At 40.0% G+C, this 19,815-nt stretch overlaps 1 protein-coding gene across 16 annotated transcripts in view; it reads right to left on the reverse strand.

The window, feature by feature from the left end:
- Window positions 1-19,815, reverse strand: part of SUPT3H (SPT3 homolog, SAGA and STAGA complex component) — a 474,120-nt gene that overhangs the window by 116,138 nt on the left and 338,167 nt on the right. For all 16 annotated transcript variants that reach the window (XM_084624565.1, XM_084624561.1, XM_084624553.1 and 13 more), the window contains 3 exons: window positions 17,689-17,775; window positions 13,106-13,196; window positions 10,834-10,970 (listed from right to left, as the gene is read on the reverse strand). In XM_084624565.1, the coding sequence (XP_084480691.1) occupies window positions 10,834-10,970; window positions 13,106-13,196; window positions 17,689-17,775 (315 nt within the window). The remainder of the gene's footprint in view (window positions 1-10,833; window positions 10,971-13,105; window positions 13,197-17,688; window positions 17,776-19,815) is intronic.

Consider the following 19,815-nt stretch of genomic DNA (forward strand, 5'->3'; position numbering starts at 1 on the left):
GCGTTCTAAAGAGCCTAGCTCGTGCTGTCACAAAGCTGCAGAAGAGGACATTGTACTGGAAATGTATAGGAGCAGCTATAAGGGGAAGAGAGAGTGAGAGCCAGGCTGGGCTTCCCCCTCCACACATGGCTCTAGCAACGCATACTCTCTGGTGGCACAATATGGGACAGGAGCACCCCAACTCCCTGGAGGGTGGGAGATGGAGAGACACAAGGCAGGCTCTCCATAAACCTACATCTACTGTTACATCTATCACATAGTCCCAGCCTAGCATTCTACACACACACCTCTGGGGCATAACAATGGAAACAAAATCCTCCAACTCCTGGCAGCCCATCCCCGCTTCTAGGGGCACTATATGGGGCAGGAACCCCCACCTCCCAGAGAGGGGAAGTGAAAGAGCTGAGTTGAGCCTGGCTGCGTCCCATCACCACCTGGATCCAGCACATGGATCCCAACCCAACCCAACCCTCAACTCTGGGATAAGAGCCTTCCCTGCTGCCAGCTAACACACTGAGTCCTGTAGTTCAGGTCAGCTAGGTCTGTGTTGCAGTGCCGAGGCTCAAGGTTCAAACCCCGCTAACGATGCAAATGGGGGGACTTTGTGAGAGCTGTATAAAACAGAATTTGTTTTTACATTTACCTTTAAAAAAAAAACAACCTCAGAAATTACATACAATGACTTCAATGCACAAAAATGACTTCAAAGGAATGTTACTAAGGTTGCAATGCCAAGTTTTATGGTTGACTGTGCAACCTTTGTTTGATCCCGTTGTGCATATGACTTTAATTACATGATCATATGTGATGTGATCATAAGCACACATTTTTCCAGGAGACCCCCAAACTCATTCAGTGCATAAGGATACTGAATTAAGGTTGAATGGGCAACCCTAAATCGGGTGTTTCCTAATTTCTGAGAGCATGACTGCAGCCTAATTAATGTTGTTTTTGTTTTTATTTAGTTTAATTTGTGTGTGTATATCTTTTACACACACAAATTACATTAAAATAATGTTATTAAGGTTGAAAAGTCAACCACTAAAAAGTTAGGAAATGCTAGAATTAAGGTTGTCTGTGAGTATGCATTATGATGCAGTCTTTAATCACGATACTATTTTTTCCACAGGATCCCTTTCTCATTCAGTGCACAGAATCTATGGTGCTCACTTACTGAGCAGCTATTTAATATTTTGTTTTATCCTCGTTATTCAATCTGTGGCCCAATGCCTTATTTACTGCACATTATTCAAACCTTGCTTTGAAGACACAATTATTTATTTCCTCATGGACTTTTTCTATGCTGCTCATTGCTGTAGTATCTGAATACTTCACAAATATTAATTTATTTTCACAAAACCCTCTGAGGTGAGAAGGTGGTATTATCCCTGTGATGCTTTATGATTAAAGATGACCATTTATATCATACAATTACCATACATCTTGTACAAAGTGTATCATGTAAGGTGTCGATGGAAAAGTTATAATCTATCAAGCATGATTATCCTGGTTAAATCCATGTATCATCTTTGTATCTGAAGTTATGAATATTGGCTATGTACTTGCATCTTAAACCCGTGTCATATTCTTGGATGACATGCACCAGATAGATTTACATCAGGGCTAGACAGCTATGTATTGATGGTCTATCAAGGACACTCAGCTCCCACAATGAGCTATAGAAGAAACTCATCCCACCCAGTAGGTCTTCTGTGGATGCCTCAGACAGCTACGTGCTGGTGGCCATCCCGTGATTCAGCAAACCATGTATAAGGACATGTGATATGCTCATGTCACCCTAGACACCATTCTGGGCCAGTAACTTTTCACAAACAAGGGCTGTGGACTTTGTTTGGGACAGTAATTTTCCATGAACATGGCAGAGAACATAAAAGACATCTCCATGTTGCCTCTTTTCCTGCTCTAATTCTCTAGACGGTGGATTTACAACTAAAAGGAGCATCTTGAACTATAAACTGAGGACCTTATAATCTCTTGGAAGTTACCAGAGAGATGTTACAAGTCATCAGTCATTTCCATCACTGCTACGAACCTGATATAAGGACTTTGCAGTCATTTGTATGCATATGATCTATTAACCATTTATAACTCTGCTTTTCTTTCATTAATAAATTTTTAGTTAGCTTACTGAGCATTGGCTGACAGTGTGATATTTGGGTAAGATCTGAACTATATATTGACCTGAGGGTGTGTCTGATCCTCTGGGATTAATAAGAATCTCACATACGGTGAATTAGCTTTTCAATAATCCCTCACCATATCAGACCTATTTATCTGGATAGGAGCCGAGGGCTGAAATGTCTAAGCAGGACTATGTTTGTCTTCTGGTTAACCAATATTGCCCTGCAGAAGCTATTTTGTTACTGGCTTGGTGAATCTATTTAGAGAGTAAACCACCAGTTTGGGGGATTGCCGGTCCTATTTCTTGCAGTCTGCCCTGAGTGTGGTATTTTCAGTGTGGCTCATCACAGGCACCCAGTCACAATCCCCATTTTATAGATGGGGAACTGAGGCACAGAGAGATTAAGGTCAAAAGTAGCTACAGTTTGAGACACCTTCGACCTGATTTTTGAGAGTACTTAGTATTATATAGCATTTGATATGCTCAAAACACCGTTCCCACTGACTTTACTTGCAGCTGAGAGTGCTCAGTACTTCTGCAAAGGTCTCAAGTCGGACACCCAGAAAATGAGGAACACACAAAAAGTGACCACTTGCAGCAATTTTTGATTTAAGTGACTTGCCCAGCATGGGGTCTACAGGCAACAGTCTCCTTCACTACAGAATCCTGATTAATTTCCAGAGCAGGTTCATCTTGTGCACTGAATGAGACAAGGGTCCTGTGGAAAAAATAGATCATAATGCATATGCAAAAGACGGCTGTCTAAGGAAACTTAATTCTGATATTTCCTAACTCTTGAGTGCTTAATTTTGCAACCTTAATAATGTTCATTTAATATAGCTTTTTTGGATATATATTTTCTAGGCTTTAAGAAAATATAAACTGGGGAAAAAATTCCATAAGGTGGCATCATACTGACACCCACATGGGCAGTCAGTAGCATTGCAACCTTTATATTCACCACACAGACCTTAGCAAACAATAAACTGATAGTAGGAGCAGACTGAATTTTGTATGTGGACCAGTACTAGAAGGGGATAAAATGCTTTGCTGAGGGGTTCACAGATATTTGCTGACAGCAGAGGAGCGGTGAGACTCAAGAATCCTGGATTCCCTTCCAGGCTCTGGATGGGAGTGTAGTCTAGTGAAAACAAACTCTTTTGCCATATCCCTGTTCCATCCTGTCTCTTCCCATGCCTGGCTCCGTGCCCCAGTCCCATTCTCCTTTCCCAGCCAGTCCTAGTCTCTCCCTCCAGGCTCGCTGTTGGAATCCCAACATCCAGTTCCTGTCTTCTTGCCAAGCCAGTTCATCCCCTCCAGGCTCCTTGTCCAATCTGTCTCTCCTTTTCCACCCAGCCAGCTTTCAGTTCCAGGCTACCTCCCCAAGCTCCTCATCCAGTTTCAGTCCCAGTCCAATTTCAGTCCCAGTTCTCCCACTCCGTGTCAGATCTTTCTCTCCTCTTGTTGCCCTTGTTCCCACCCAGTGGTTCCTAATCCCAGTCCTTGTCCATCCAGTCCCTTGCCCCCTTCTCCCCAGCTCCACATCTGATCTGTTTCCCCTCAAATAACCTTGCTCCCCATACACCCCCAGTTTCCTTCACTGGCTCCCAATGCCACCCTCCCCACCCCAGCTCCCAGTCTTCTTGTCCAGCCAATCCCTCTCTTTCCCATGGTTCTTAGGCTGTCTCCTTGCCCAATCCATCCTCATCTTGGCTCTCCAGCTCCCAGGGGCAGTTTCCATCCCTTCCTCCAGTCCCAGTCTCACTAGACTACTTATCCCAATCTACTCCTCTCCCCCGCTCCTGGTCCACAGGTTGTTCCCTCTGCATTTTAATCAGATGGCTTCCTCCTCCAGGGGGGAGCCACTGAGAGCACAGAAGAGACAGGCTGCTCTCACTTCCAGTGCCCAGCCCCCAGCCTGATGCACTGCACCTAAGGGCAGCAATTTGTGCTCGTTCTCTACATGAGCATAATGAACAAGGTATTTGGGCACCACTACACCTTTTTGAAACTCCACACCCACTGTTTCTACAGAACACACAAGAAATGAACCAGTCCTATACATTCCACACACAGCCCTCTTCCTGCTGGGAGATTAAAGAAGAATTCCTTGCAACTTACTCTATTTTGCAAGAGTGAGTGAAACTAGTTTCTTTTCCGTGAACTATGCACAGCTCACCATAGGTTTTTCAATGAGTGCAAGTATTTCCATTAGCTCCATTGGGAGAATCAGGTCTAAACTGAATATGAATCTACGGATCTTAGAACAGGTGGTATACTGGCCTACTTCGTTTTTAAATATGTCTTGTGTGTAATTTTATAGGACAATATCTTCTAACAAGCCACACATTTTGCCTACCCCTTTCCAAATGTAACCAAGCTTTAACTTTTTCTTGGCTTCAAGCCTACTTTCTAAAGGTACTGTATTCTTCTATTGAAGTTATTTTCCCTCCACTGTTTATTCAAAAATGCAATGTACTATGAAAGCATTATGGTGGCTATTCCTGCTGAATTATTGCTGTATAAAATCGGAGTGTTGGAAATATATCCCTAAACTAGCAGACAGAGTGACAGATGAATGGTGTTCCTTTTAATCCTAAGGGAACAACAACTGAAATACAGCATTCACAGTGTGATGCTGTTTGCATTCCTTTGCATGTCAGTTCAGATTTCTGATGGGAAGGCTTTTTCCCTGTGGGGGAGATATCACCATTATAAAACAAATGATGGCAAATGACTTTTTTAGAAAGGAAAAGAAACCTTCTACACTAAATTACATTTAAAATGGGTCATTTTTGCAATTACTTTAGCTGAAAATAAACAACAGTTCTGACTATTAAAATATTTGTTTCTAATTTTTATCAGCATATAGCAGTAATTCTGACAAATTTTTCTATGAAAAAACATTAGGAGAACTTTACGTTGGTATTCTCAAAAGCAGCTAAGAGATTTTAGAGCACACTGACTTTCAATGGGTCTTGTGCTCCTAAATCCTTTAGACACTTTTGAAAATGTCCTGTATTTGCACAATTAAGCATTCAGAAGTAAGAAAAGACCACCGGCATCCTTACTTCACATTATGATTCAGAATACAATTTTTGTAGCCAGATATTTATTTAGCATTTTGTAAGTGCTTTGGTTTACTGTGTGTGTTGCAGATAAACAAAGTACATAAAAGCCATTTCTGTAAAGACTACGGAGTAAACTGTACTTATGCACCATGTACTAAGATTGGAAACCAGATTCTCTTCATTGATCCAGGCCATTTCCACCACTCAGGAGGTACAGAGGGACCACATATTAACCATTACCTATCCAGCTGTGAATTCCTCTGGCATGTGGGAAGTCTCAGCTGACATAAAGTCAGCATAATTTGCTTCTATGCCACCACACCTTTTGGTCAGAGATAAGGGACGGGCCACAAGGGGCATGACTGGAGTTCAGCAGTACTCATTAGTGGATGGTCTCTTAGGGACTGTTACCAGGTGGCACAGGTTGGTTGTTCTAACTCATGTTGGGGCTGAGATTGTGCAGGGCAGCGAACCAGAACATTGTAGTTTACCTGAGCTTAGAAAGGGATCTGCCCCAAATGTAAGAGCAAATCTACTTTCACTCTGTATTTCTTGACAGTAGAGTGTTCCTCCTCTTAACCTTAACAGAGCATTTCCTGACCTTTGAGAGCTTGATTTTGTAATCTTAATGGGGCACTCCTGGTAGGTTGTTTTTTTAAAGGGTCCACCTCGCAGGAATTAGTATCTTATTGTATATTAGGTGACACGAACGAGAGAGAGAGTTCTTGCCTCAAAAAGGCATGTAATTGAAGACAATTACCACAGCAACCTGAAGCTCCTCCAGCGCATCTTAAAATCTGAAAGGCTGTCATCCATAGGAGAGTGAAGTACGTGGCCAAACTAATATTTATGAAAATAGACCACCTGAGAAGTTCGAAGTACCAGCGCATTCACATGCACACAATCCAATCAGTAAATTAGAAGACAAATGCAAAAAGTTTAGACCAGCACATGCCAGCTCACCTCTTTGGCCAAGCCATGTCATACACAAATTCTAATTCTAACCAATTTTCTCTTTTGAAGTGCGACTTTTAAGACACAGAGGAAAGCAAACTTGCAATCTATTTGCAATGTTTCGTTGTGCTAATGGATTCTATGGTACACTAGAGGCAGCAGAAGGAAAATTCAATCACAGAGTGATGCCAATGCTGATTATTCTACTGCATTTTAAAGGCAGGAGGCTACAATCCATAAGTCAAACATGGTTTCCCAAAAGACTACCACAGTTGTGGTTTATTCTTGAGAAACTGTAACCTAAAAAATCAGAAACAGGCAATTTCTATGCTCCTGACAGTTCCACTTTCTACTGTCTATAGTCAAGTTATGTCTATGAGGTGGAATACTTTATTCCATCTACAGTTTTGTTACTTTAAGTAGCATAACATGGGTCGTTTACTCTTAGTCTGGAACACTGAGGTTTAACGATTCAGTGATACAGAATCACTAATCCAGCTTTTATTGACAAGGCAGTTGACCACTGCTGCAACTATTTATTGCTGTTTTTGATACTTTCTTATACTGATACATGGACTGTAATATACAATACAATTGCAATATAATCATGTACTTAATTGAACTGAGAATGATTCTTCTACTCTCAATTACTTTTAAGCCCTGAATTTTAAGATTGTTCATCTTTCACTTGCACCTTTTTGATTCCTATAATTGCCAGAGGTAGTATGCTTGTGTCAGATTAACACTATAGTAAGATGTCTCTAGCTGCAAGATATTCTGATTGTAGAATGCCCCTTCTATGTAAATTAACAGAGTTAGCTGATATTTTTTAATCAAAGCTACTTGTTCTACTTCATTAGTGTTTGAAAATGGGTTGGAGCTTTCCTTAATCTTCAGTGATGGAAATACGTGATGGACATCATAGAAGAGGAAGACATTTCATGTAATTTCAGCTATAATTTTATCAAATATTTTTTAAAGAAATAAAGCATAGACAATATTTGCTTTCGGTATCATAAGTGAAACCATACCACTAAACAATCATATCCTGTTTAGCCCATAATGACATCAGAAATATATGTTTATCATCTGCTCTGGACAACTTAGCATGTTTTTGGCCCTGGGCAAAGCAGAACTGAAACCATTTGCAGTTGTCCAAACCAAGATAACCACACATTTCTGAGGTAATTGATACCTAAAAGGAACACTGCCTTTAGATCACAGTTCACGATTTAAGTACACTAATTCCTTAAAGAAGGTTGTTAAAGTTTTGAAAGTATGTATGTCTATTGGACTTCCTCCAAAATTTAGCATGGGTTAATCATAATCTACTGCACACAGAAAATGTGATACACTAGACTACTTAACATACTAACAACTCTTCTTTTTAGGAATGGAATACATTCTCTGCAATTGCTTATTTCTCCCGATCCACTCCAAAAAATAAAATTAAAAAAAAGTGTGGAGGGGGGCAAAATTCTGAGCACTTTGAAGTAACATGCATCATGAACTAGATTTCTGGTTCTATTACAAACACTGACTACAGACTTCATGGAGTTTCAATGTGAATGTACTGTAAAAGTTATAGGGCATGGCTCTTTTCTCATTCTGGTGCAAATCACGAGTAAATTCATTGAAACTAATGGAACTAGACCACTGTAAAACCAGCGTCAGAGGAGAATCAATCCTATTATGAATTTAATTGCATCCCCTACGATTCATGAACTGAACTTTTATGAGTGGGGAAAAAAGGGTAAATGAAGTCATGCTAAAGCTTAGCCTATGGCATGTGAGCATATTCCCCAGCAGGCTGATAGAAAAGAATTATCTAGAAAGTAGGAATGGGCTCCTCCAGGATAAGTGTCTTCACACTTTTCAAGCAACTCCTACAGTTTAGCTGACTAAAAAGTTGGTTGTACTGGCACAAGTAAATGTAAAGCAGCAAACAGTTATGGGCCAGAACAGTTGCTCTCTCATTAATATAGTATTACTACTTACCACTTGTATACTGTGCCAAAAACATGAATGGTGCTGTACAGAAGCAATAAAAGGAAATGTCCTTCCTCCAAGGAACTTGAAATGCAGGTTGAGTGGTGGAGAGGGAAGATCTTAAATGACTTGGCTGAATTGCCACTCCTGCTACAGAGGCTGGAAACCATTGCTCTATGGCATGGTTGTGACCCCCAGGTTGAGAAACCACCCAGCCCTCCCCGTATTACTAAATGGGAGGAGATCCTGGCAAGATTCTGCCTAATTGGGATGGGAGGTCCAAGTACAAGAAAGACTGAAAACCACTATTCTAGCACAGGATGAAAATCAAGTTATTTCTTATCTAGGCTTCTTAGGAAATCCACCAACAGATAGAAGAACCAGGAAGGCATAGTTGTCAAATACGTCAGACAGCTCACCACAAAGAAAAGAAAAACAACAACAACAACAAAAACCCCTACCACCTCTCTACCACTGAAAATATGTAAATTCTTTTTAAAAAGCAAACAAGACACTTTAGAGATCTTATAAATAATACTAAGTAAAGACATTCAGGGCAGATCTCTGAAATAATAATGAAGATAGACTTTAAATGTATACATAGAAAAGGAAGCAGATCTTAAACAGAGAAGGATAAGCTCAAGACTGTGTGGTGTGGGAGCAGAACACTTTCCACTTTATTTCTAAGCTATGCTAACATGGAAAAAGGAAGCTGATTGTACATTCTTTAAAAACATTTTCCCATATAAAAGGAGTAATCAGAAAGACTTCCTCACAATTGGCACTATCCTAACCACAATATTTTGAAATAGAATTTGCTGTCTATCCAAGGAAAACAGAGCTGAGATGGATTGAAAGATCTATGACTACATCTAGTTCTTGTGGCACCTTAGAGACTAACCAATTTATTTGAGCATGAGCTTTCGTGAGCTACAGCTCACTTCATCGGATGCATGCCGTGGAAACTGCAGCAGACTTTATATACACACAGAGAATATGAAACAATACCTCCTCCCACCCCACTGTCCTGCTGGTAATAGCTTATCTAAAGTGATCATCAGGTTGGGCCATTTCCAGCACAAATCCAGGTTTTCTCACCCTCCACCCCCCCACACAAATTCACTCTCCTGCTGGTGATAGCCCATCCAAAGTGACAACTCTTTACACAATGTGCATGATAATCAAGTTGGGCCATTTCCTGCACAAATCCAGGTTCTTTCACCCCCCTCCCAAAAACCACACACACAAACTCACTATCCTGCTGGTAATAGCTCATCCAAAGTGACCACTCTCCCTACAATGTGCATGATAATCAAGGTGGGCCATTTCCAGCACAAATCCAGGTTTTCTCACCCCCCCCACCCCCATACACACACAAACTCACTCTCCTGCTGGTAATAGCTCATCCAAACTGACCACTCTCCAAGTTTAAATCCAAGTTAAACCAGAACATCTGGGGGGGGGGGAGGTAGGAAAAAACAAGGGGAAATAGGCTACCTTGCATAATGACTTAGCCACTCCCAGTCTCTATTTAAGCCTAAATTAATAGTATCCAATTTGCAAATGAATTCCAATTCAGATGGTGGCAGAACCACTAACCCAGGAACTTATCCTTGCAACAAAGCCCGTTGCCAACTGTGCCCACATATCTATTCAGGGGACACCATCACAGGGCCTAATAACATCAGCCACACTATCAGAGGCTCGTTCACCTGCACATCCACCAATGTGATATATGCCATCATGTGCCAGCAATGGCCCTCTGCCATTTACATTGGTCAAACTGGACAGTCTCTACGTAAAAGAATAAATGGACACAAATCAGATGTCAAGAATTATAACATTCATAAACCAGTCGGAGAACACTTCAATCTCTCTGGTCACGCAATCACAGACATGAAGGTCGCTATCTTAAAACAAAAAAACTTCAAATCCAGACTCCAGCGAGAAACTGCAGAATTGGAATTCATTTGCAAATTGGATACTATTAATTTAGGCTTAAATAGAGACTGGGAGTGGCTAAGTCATTATGCAAGGTAGCCTATTTCCCCTTGTTTTTTCCTACCCCCCCTCCCAGATGTTCTGGTTTAACTTGGATTTAAACTTGGAGAGTGGTCAGTTTGGATGAGCTATTACCAGCAGGAGAGTGAGTTTGTGTGTGTATGGGGGTGGGGGGGTGAGAAAACCTGGATTTGTGCTGGAAATGGCCCAACCTGATGATCACTTTAGATAAGCTATTACCAGCAGGACAGTGGGGTGGGAGGAGGTATTGTTTCATATTCTCTGTGTGTATATAAAGTCTGCTGCAGTTTCCACGGTATGCATCCGATGAAGTGAGCTGTAGCTCACGAAAGCTCATGCTCAAATAAATTGGTTAGTCTCTAAGGTGCCACAAGTACTCCTTTTCTTTTTGCGAATACAGACTAACACGGCTGTTACTCTGAAATACATCTAGTTCATCCCCCTACCTCTCAGCATGCATACGCAGGATATCAAGAAACATTTGCTTCTTTGAAGAAACATGGAAATAAGATTATATTTACACCATCTACCTAGAAAGGCATCAATGATTTGAAAAGTGGTGAGAAAAAAATATATCAGAACAACATGATCTATGACATCTATCGCACATTTCCTTTCTATTCTGGGATTGGATGTGAAAAGGACAGAAATTACCTCCATCCGCTCTTGTTTAACATCATCAATCTCATCATCTTCAAACATAGCCAAGAGCTCCCCAGTCTGATCAATAGAGTTGAGAAAGTCTTGAGCCAGCTTCTGACGTTTGTTGACACTGCTACTGTTGAATTTGTCTATAGAAAGGTGAACAAAATTAAAAACAAGTCTGTTATTTTGGTTCATCTGTGACTCTTTACATCTGCAAGACATACTTTAATAACATTAAAAGTGAGGACCTGTTTGAACAATACAGTGCTTCCCATTCTGCTAACAAATATATTCGAAATGTTCTGTTAGTCACTAAGTTTAAACCCTCTTTTGGAAAAGGACATTTTTGCTCATGGGAGGCTCTGTACCTGTGCACAGTTGTGAGGGCCTGCTTTTACTTATATCTTCACACCCATCCTCACACAATCATTAGTGCCTCCTGACCCCAAATGTCTGAGTTTGGAAAATGAGGCCATGACAACCACTTATCAAACTGCAACATTAATTACTAACATCACAGGCTTTCATAACCAGAGTGCACTATGAAAGTGAACTATATCAAACAGGGCACTACCTGCTAATCATCTGAGCCAAAACTGCCCTATGCTCAACCATAACTGATATGCCCTCTGCCCTGCCAATCATAAGCAAACACTTTAAAACCCTTTCTTGTTACCACCTGATCTGCACAGAATCTTCCTGCGGAGGTGACTCCTCTCTCATGTGCATGCATACACTCAGCCAATGTAACACAGGGGAGAAAGTTCCTTCCCAAATGCATACATGGCAATCAGTCAATCTTAATGACCTTATGTCTTAAAAGCAATCATCACACAAACCTCAAAATGCAACTTTGCTGCTAGGACAGGATATAAGATAGGTCACCTCTCAGACAAACTCCAGAAGACCCTGGGTAAAAAGTTAACTAAACTGTTGGCATTAGAGCAGAATTAGAGCCTGTTTTATCCCACTGTCAACTACGGAGATAGTTGGACACACAGCCTATTTACCAAGAGGACAATCCCCTCCCGGTAAAGAAACAAACAAGAAAAAGGGGAAGGAAGACAACAAGCCAGTTGCTAAGTAGCCCATGAAGAAATCCTGGCACAACATGTCATATCTATATGAAGGCTGGGAACCTCATTTTGCTATAAAACTGAAAATTCAGCAAGTACAGTAGATGAGACCACAAAAAATGACGGTCAAATTTTCAAATGGGGCTTCTATAGTTTCAGCACTATATTTGCGCATACAATTTGTACAATGGACACTGCATGTGTAAAATACAGTGTGCTTACAATTCATGGCTGCAACTATAAAGCCCCATTTGAAAATTTAACTCTTAATTTTCAGGGGAATACTTACTTTTTAGTGGCATTTTCAAAAGTTCATGACTTACAAAAGATTTAGATATGAAAACTATAATTTACTACTTAATTCAAATCAATTTAGTTCAATTTAGTGAGACTTTATTGGCATGACAAGCTACAAAAGTTTTGCCAAAGTGTAAAACAGAAAGAGACTCCCTCCTCAAGTATCTATTAAAAGTAAGAAAGATTTACCTCTGATCGGGTCTATCTGCAACCTTACTATCTGCCAATGAGAGGCCAGCTCTTCAGCTAGTGTAAATCAGCATAGCTTCTCTGACTTCAGTGGAGTTAAATGGATATTTACTAACTGAAGATTTGGCCCAAGATGAAACCAAAATCTACTCAGATTAAAAGTTATGTCCAGTTGTTTTAAATTCTGTGACTTGCTTATGAAATGGAGAAGAAAAAGTGTTTCCAATTGTTTAAACTATGCATTGGTTCCTTAAAATTTCAAACAACACAGGAAGAAAGTTCTGGTCATATATCAGTAGTAAGTGACTTTAAGATTATGGTTCCTTCGTAAAATATGTCAAAAACCCTTGATAATAAATTAACAAATGTCCATTCAAATGAATCTCAAAGACATGTACCTCTCCCTTGCACACTGTAGCTGCCACATTTAAATTACCCATACTGAAATCAATTAGCCTTTTAATCAGCACCAATTTCTTAGTTCAACACAGTTCTGACATTAAACAGTCCGACTTATCATTTGGATGGTGAATGGAAATATTGAACTTTTATGAAGTAATCTGAATGGAAAAGCACAAGGTTAAATGGACTTGCCAAATAAGCCAATATTTTGAGTGTCAAAAACTATTTAGATGGGGGTATATATTTTCTGTTGAGATTCACAGTGCACAATTTGATTATTCCCTTAAAAAGGCAAAAGTATCTTAAAGTTTTTCTACCTTCAAGGAGATCATCTTCTTCAATGCCTTTGACAATTTTAGATTTGTAGTCTCGGAAGAACATATATTTGAGCAGCCTTCTAAGCTTTTTCTAAGGGAGGAAAAAAAAGTACATTGATCATGATTAAAATGTATACAAAATGTTGCTTTACAGAATAGGGATCATTATAGAACACACACTGTGTGTACGTAGAGAGAGAGAGAAAGTAAGTATATTATTCGGTTAATATGTAATATTTACTAAATATATCCAGAATCTCTGATTTTCCAGCAGCTCAATGCATGGAAAACCCCAATGACTTTTAGGAATCATCCACATGAGCAGCTGCTAATTTGGGCCCTCTACAGATTTATTATAGTGCAGTGATAAAAATTCTATTGACTCTGGGGCCTAAATTTTCAAAAGTGACAGGTGATTTTTGGTGCCAAACCACTAAAGGCTGATTTTCAGAAGACGGATGCTCAACACTTTCAGAAAATCAGGCCTGCTTAAGGTATCTCAAGTTGGGCACCCAGAATCATTATTTACTTTTGAAAATTTAGCCTATAAACACACAGTTCCAGGAGCTCTGAGTGAACATTAACCAACCTCCTCTAACACCCTCTTGGAAGCCTAACAGCTACTGTGTGCATATCATGCTCTATGATTAGAGGTGAAAATTTTCAAATGATATGTCAAAAATAGGCCATTTTTCAAAATGAAAAATTATCAAGAATTTGTGCTTTGACAAAATCAGAAAACACAAACTGTTGCAGTTTCTCAGCTTTTTGGGTTTCTTTGGTTTATTGGTATCCCTTTCCCTTTCCTTTCTTACCTTATTTAGTGACAAAAGAAGAAAAAAGGGTAGTGATTAAAGAAAGAACAAGTGGGATAGAGAAAAAAGGGGAAAAAAGGAAAAGGTAGAAAATGAAAAATATTAAAAAAAATCAAAGAAAATGTTGAATTTTGAAAATTTGTTCCTTGTGTAAACCTGGGGAATGAAAATGATTTCAACATTTTTAGTCCAAATTATTTCATTTCTTGACCAGAATACTTATCCATAGATCCCAAGGCTAGAAGGGACCACAGTGATCATCTAGTGGGACCTTCTGTATAGTTCAGGCCATAGAACTTCCCCAAAATAATGCCTAGAGTTCATCTTTTAGAAAAACATCCAATCTCAATTTAAAAATGGTCAGTGATAGAGAATCCACCACAACCCCTGGAAAATTGTTCCAGTGGTTAATTACCTTCATAGTCAAACATGTACACCTTATTTCTGAATTTGTCTACTTATTATAATAGAAAAAACTAAGGCAACCAAAATATGGGGTTGCATGACACTTTCCATTACAAAGTATTCTTATAGTCTTTTTCTGAGAAGCTCTAGCAGCTCCATTGTTTGCAGCAAGCCTACAAAATGCAGGAGGGACAGAGCACTGAGGCTAGAATTGTGTCATTTGTCCCATAAAATTCCAGTCAGGTTTGGCTGCAATATTAAACTGTTTAAAATCACCATTTCCCTTCTCTTGCTTGCATTCCTCAGGCAATTTTTGGCAACATACCAGAACAGTAACAGAATATGAACATTTTAAGGCCACCACACCACAGCAGCAGCAGAGACCCCATTCTAGGGCTCCCTTTATCACAACATACACTGCCCCACCCCAGACCTCGCACATGGCCTCAGCTGCCCATCCTCAGCTCAGTGCAGGCACCAAATAGAGTAGGAGCCCTTCATCTCACAGCGAGGGAGGGAGGAGAGAAGAGAGAGACAGACAGGCAGGAAATTATATTACAATAACATTATTTAAGTTGAAATATCAAGCACTTTTAAGTTAGGAAATGCCAGATTTACAGTTGCCTACACAATCTTAATTTTGACCCTGGGGTGTATGGATTGCAACTTTAATTACATGACCAGATACTATTTTTTCCACAGGACACCTGCGTCATTCAGTGCACAGGATGGACAAAGCTTACTTGAACAGCAGCTACTCAATATTTTATTTTCTCTTCATTGTTCAGTTTCCTTACTTTTGAGTGCTTGACTTTGCAACCTTAATAATATTCTTTCAGCAGTTTTTGTGTGCAACTTTCTAATTTCTTAAAAAGCAAACTAAAAAATAGAAAATCCATCACGTGGATCATCAGCAGGGTTGGAATCTGCAGATCCACCACACAGACCTCTGCCATTTGAGCCAACTGAGTAACTGACAGCAGTAGTAATTAGCCATCCTCTACTAGAGGGGAATGAGACACTGTGCCAGTGGGTTTCATAGATATTTGCTGACAGCAGAGGAATGGTGAGACTCAGGAATCTTGGGTTCCATTTCAGGCTCTGGAGGAGAACGTGCTTTACCATTTCTTTGCCAAGCTGTCCCTCCAACTTTTGCTCTCAGTCCTGGTCTCTTTGCCTAGGCATTCCAGTTCCTTCCCACCCCAACAACTCCTTGTCTTCAGTCTCCTTGATCAGTCAGTTCCAGTTCCCGCATGCTGGCTGAAACACCAATGTGTCTTTCTCCCTTCCCCCCATCTCCCGATGCCTCCCCCCTCACTTAAGTTATTCCCTTCTCTGTCTCGTTCCCAGCCTTCTCATCTAAGCTCCTCCTTCCACCCAGTTCTTTCTCCCAGTCTCTTTGCTCAGCCAGTCCCAGCTGTTCCCCGGCATCCTAGCTCCTCATCAGATCTGTCTCCCCACCCCACACCAGCAGATCGGTCTTCCCACTGTCACACTGCTTCCCATTTCCTGTCTTCTTGCCCAGCCAGTCTTAGTCTCTAACCCCTGCTCCCAATGTAAGTCTCCTGGCCGAGTCAGTCCCAGTTCCCACCCTGCAACCCCATCTTCCAGTCCCAGTCATGGGTTACCCCGAGCAACTTGTCTCATTTGGTCCCCCCCGCGCATGCCAGCTTTGGTTCTTGTCCCATCTATATTTATATCAGGTAGCTTCTTCTTCCATGCTGCACATCAGCAATGGGGGCATTGCAAGCACAGGAGAGACAGGTTTCCTGGTCTCAATTCTTGTACCCAGCCCAACATGTCTGCACCAGCCCAGAGCCGCCAGTGCATGGAAAGTCACGCTCAGTCATGTCAGCTGGAACATGTTCATTATAGATGGAATCCTTAGAATTTTTATCTGTTAAGCTCTAGGAAGTCTCTACTGAGCATGTGCAAACTGATTTTTCAAAGGCTTATAACTTGACCTAATTTGGGTGCATTTTCATGGGGATGGCAAAAAGCACATTCTTGACACACAGACCACACTCTTGCCAAATTTCAAGTTCATATTTCACAGCATGGAGGGACTAGAGCCTCACAAAGCAAAGGTCACCGGAATATTTTTAACATGGCCAAAAAAGTGTATTTGTCCCTAGCTTAGTTCTTAGAAAAGTGTACATCATTTTAGTTGAAATTTTCCACAAAATTTCAGCCTGAGGAGACACTTGGCAAGAAAAATTTCAGTCCAAATGGTTAAAATTTGACAAAGTTATAAGCAACTGAAAATGAAGTCTTATAAAAGGCAACTTTAACAACAGAGTTGCTGGTAGCCCCGGTATAATAATGAAATGGTGGTCCATGTTGCAAAGAGATTACTATCTAAGTAGACAATGAGACCTGATTGTGAAGAAAGAAAAGGTCATATATACATCTTGTTAGTTTCTGACCTTAAAATACTTTAGGATAGATGTTGAATTGGCTAGGAGTCTGTTAGATATTGTAGTTTATTTTTATAAGCTAACGTTCTTATTTTGAGGAAATCGAGGGGAGGAAATGGAGGTCAGCAGTGGAAGACTAATCAAGAGAGGGATTTGAAGGAGAAGTGGCAAGCAGGATCAGAGAAGGTATTTCATGTTTGGTGACAGTGCAAACCACAGCTGGCTGTGGAAGATGGATGCCAAAATACAGTAAGACATGTTGATTGATGAAAATGTAAAATCTGATGTAGAAGGAGATCAGAGGCCTGCAGAAGGATTCAAATAAGAAGGAAAAATTCATAATAATGAGAGCTGAAGACGATTTTAGTTGCAACATGCAGGATTAACTGGAGTGTACAGTTTGAGGGTGCCAATACTCAAGATGAGAGAGGAATGGGATATCAACCAGGGTTTTGGAAGCTTGTTTGGGAGGGAGGAAGAAGGAAGAGAGATGATTTGGGGAAATATTATTAAAAAACAGACATGATTTATTGACATCCTAGATGTAGAGAGGGGAAAGGACAGAGCTGTGCCAAGTGTCACATCAGGAGCCAGAGTTCAGGTAAGCGGAAGGATGTTATAATGATTGTTAATGATATAAGTGGAAGGGAGAGAGAGGCTACGGCTTATCATAGTCTAAATTATTATTTGAGATGAAAACAACCTACTAGGTCAACTTGCTATCACTCTGCCAGTGCAGGTGAAAACAATCAAGTGAAAAATCTATTGATAAGTTGAAGTTATCCCAGAAACTAAAACTGAACTAATTATAATGACATTATCCTTTTTACAAATTGCTATTCATAAGGATGCCTCCCTTGGTTTAAACTAAGTGAACAGATTAAACTAACATACACATTGTCTAACTTACAGTTCATAATATAAATTGACTAGCTTATTACTGTACCTTATCTTTGCGCATCAAAAACAGAAGATCTTCAGCAGAGATGACTCGAGCTCCTCTCATCTGAGAAACTTCAGCTGCTTGCTGCAACTGATAAAAACAAAGAAATGTACAACTATGGCTTCTGTAATATATGTTGTATTTAGTAGGTTTCAAAATAGGTTCAGATAAATACACTGTGGTGACATGTTGGAAAATATAGATCATCTTAAAAATATAGGCTGGGACTTTCAGAAGTGCCGAAGGGAGTCAATCACCCAACTCCCATTAACCAAAATTCCAGCCATAAATTATATAAAGACTGAAAAGCTTTTGGCATATCTCAACAATCATAATGCTGCATTTAAAAGTAAAACCTCTTGTTTCTCAGCATATACAATTGTAATTTCTACCATTTCTTTTCTTCAAAACATTTTCTAGTGCAGTCTAGAGAACAGACATGAGTCCTCTAATGCAGACAAGTAAAAAGCAAAGCTCTTCCTATAAAAGGGGCAGACTAGCTGGCTGATTCTGCTGAGAATTTCTGGGCAATAGCAAACATTAATTCTATAAATATACAGGAAGACATTTTTAGGGAAAAGTCCTTCACTTTCAACAGTACCAATCTTATCCATACACTAGGAATGTTCTTTTTCACTCAGACTTGAAGGACACAAAGAAAGAATTGAGCAATTGCATAGGTTTAGATTATGGCTGCCACGGGAGTGCGAAGGGAAAGAACTGCCTTCATCTACATTATAATCATTGTGGCCTAAAGGTTGTGCCTCTACAGGCCAGCAAGACCTCCAAGTCCATTGAGTCTTCTGTCCATGGATCAAAGGTCTCCTGAGAAGAGCCTTTAATGGAACATATAATAAATAACCCCCTTTACACCAACAGCAATGTGGGTGGCTTCAAGAAAATTGCGCAAAGAGTCCACTTCCAAGTCCCAAAGAGTCCATTTTAAAGACAGCATAACACGAGTTGACACCAAACCTATGGCAAACTGATAAATAACAAGTTGCTGGGCTAATGAGGCCTAATCCCAAACCCAATGAAGTCACTGGAATTCCTTCCACTGAATCCAATGGGCTTTGAATCAGGCTGGCGGTCACTTTGAACACCAGGTGGGGGGACAGAGTTCTCATTGGACTAGTTGCTTCCCTATCCCAAGCTTGGGAAATATTTTTCCAGTAAGGAGAATTTCATCACAGGATGTTTGCTTTCATCCCCGTCTTTCTCAGCTGGTGGGAGGAATACAATTACATTAAAACTCATGTGTACACCTGCAACATGATACAAAAAATATATATCTCATTTCTTTTCATGCAAAAATGCCTCCATACTCCACTTTCAGAAATACATTAATGCACCTGAAAATAATTTGTAGAAATTCTATCCTTCATACTCATGCTAGCAATGGTTTCACTCAGCATCACTGGCTGAATAAGTATATTATTAATCTGAGCTCCCATGCTGCTATGTCTTGAAATAGACCTATTCAGAAGTTAAAAAGATCAACAAAAACAGTAGCTGTTTCTAATATCCAAAGGAGAAAAAAAAGATTTTCATTTTGGCAAGTGTTCAGTGGGCAAAGGATTCAGTCCATAAATCATAATACTGGACTGCATTAATTTTTTTCCACACTAATCACATGCACACAAAACGTTAACTGTATCTGGTATGCACAACACAAAACATACTGCATGAAAAGCTTCAGATTTTTCCTTGAAATGCTCACTTGGGCCTTTACAGCGACAGAGAGCAGAGAGTTTTCAGGAATTCAGAAGTCACAGTAACATAATCTTACTTGAAACTGAACTGGAAAATGTAAGAATGTGAAAAATGATCGTTCTATTTTTTGGCAAAGGCAAAACTGCTTCTTATTCTGATTAGTCTGAGGGCACACAAGGTACTTATATTTCCAGCATAAAATATAAAGAGGCTGGGGAAAAATATAAAAAGAATGGGTTGCATTTATCCCTGGTGTAACTCAGATCAAGTCAACAGAGTTACCCTATGGGTGAATTTGGGCCAATACATTTATAAGTGTTTCAAAAACTGACCTTGGCATGGACAATAATGCAACGCAGCCTTTTCAAATATCATAAAATTGGAGAACTACTGAAACTGAAAAGATATCTTAGTGTA

Source organism: Lepidochelys olivacea (assembly GCF_965140295.1).
Source record: "Lepidochelys olivacea isolate rLepOli2 genome assembly, chromosome: 3".
Classification (NCBI taxonomy): Eukaryota; Metazoa; Chordata; order Testudines; family Cheloniidae; genus Lepidochelys; species Lepidochelys olivacea.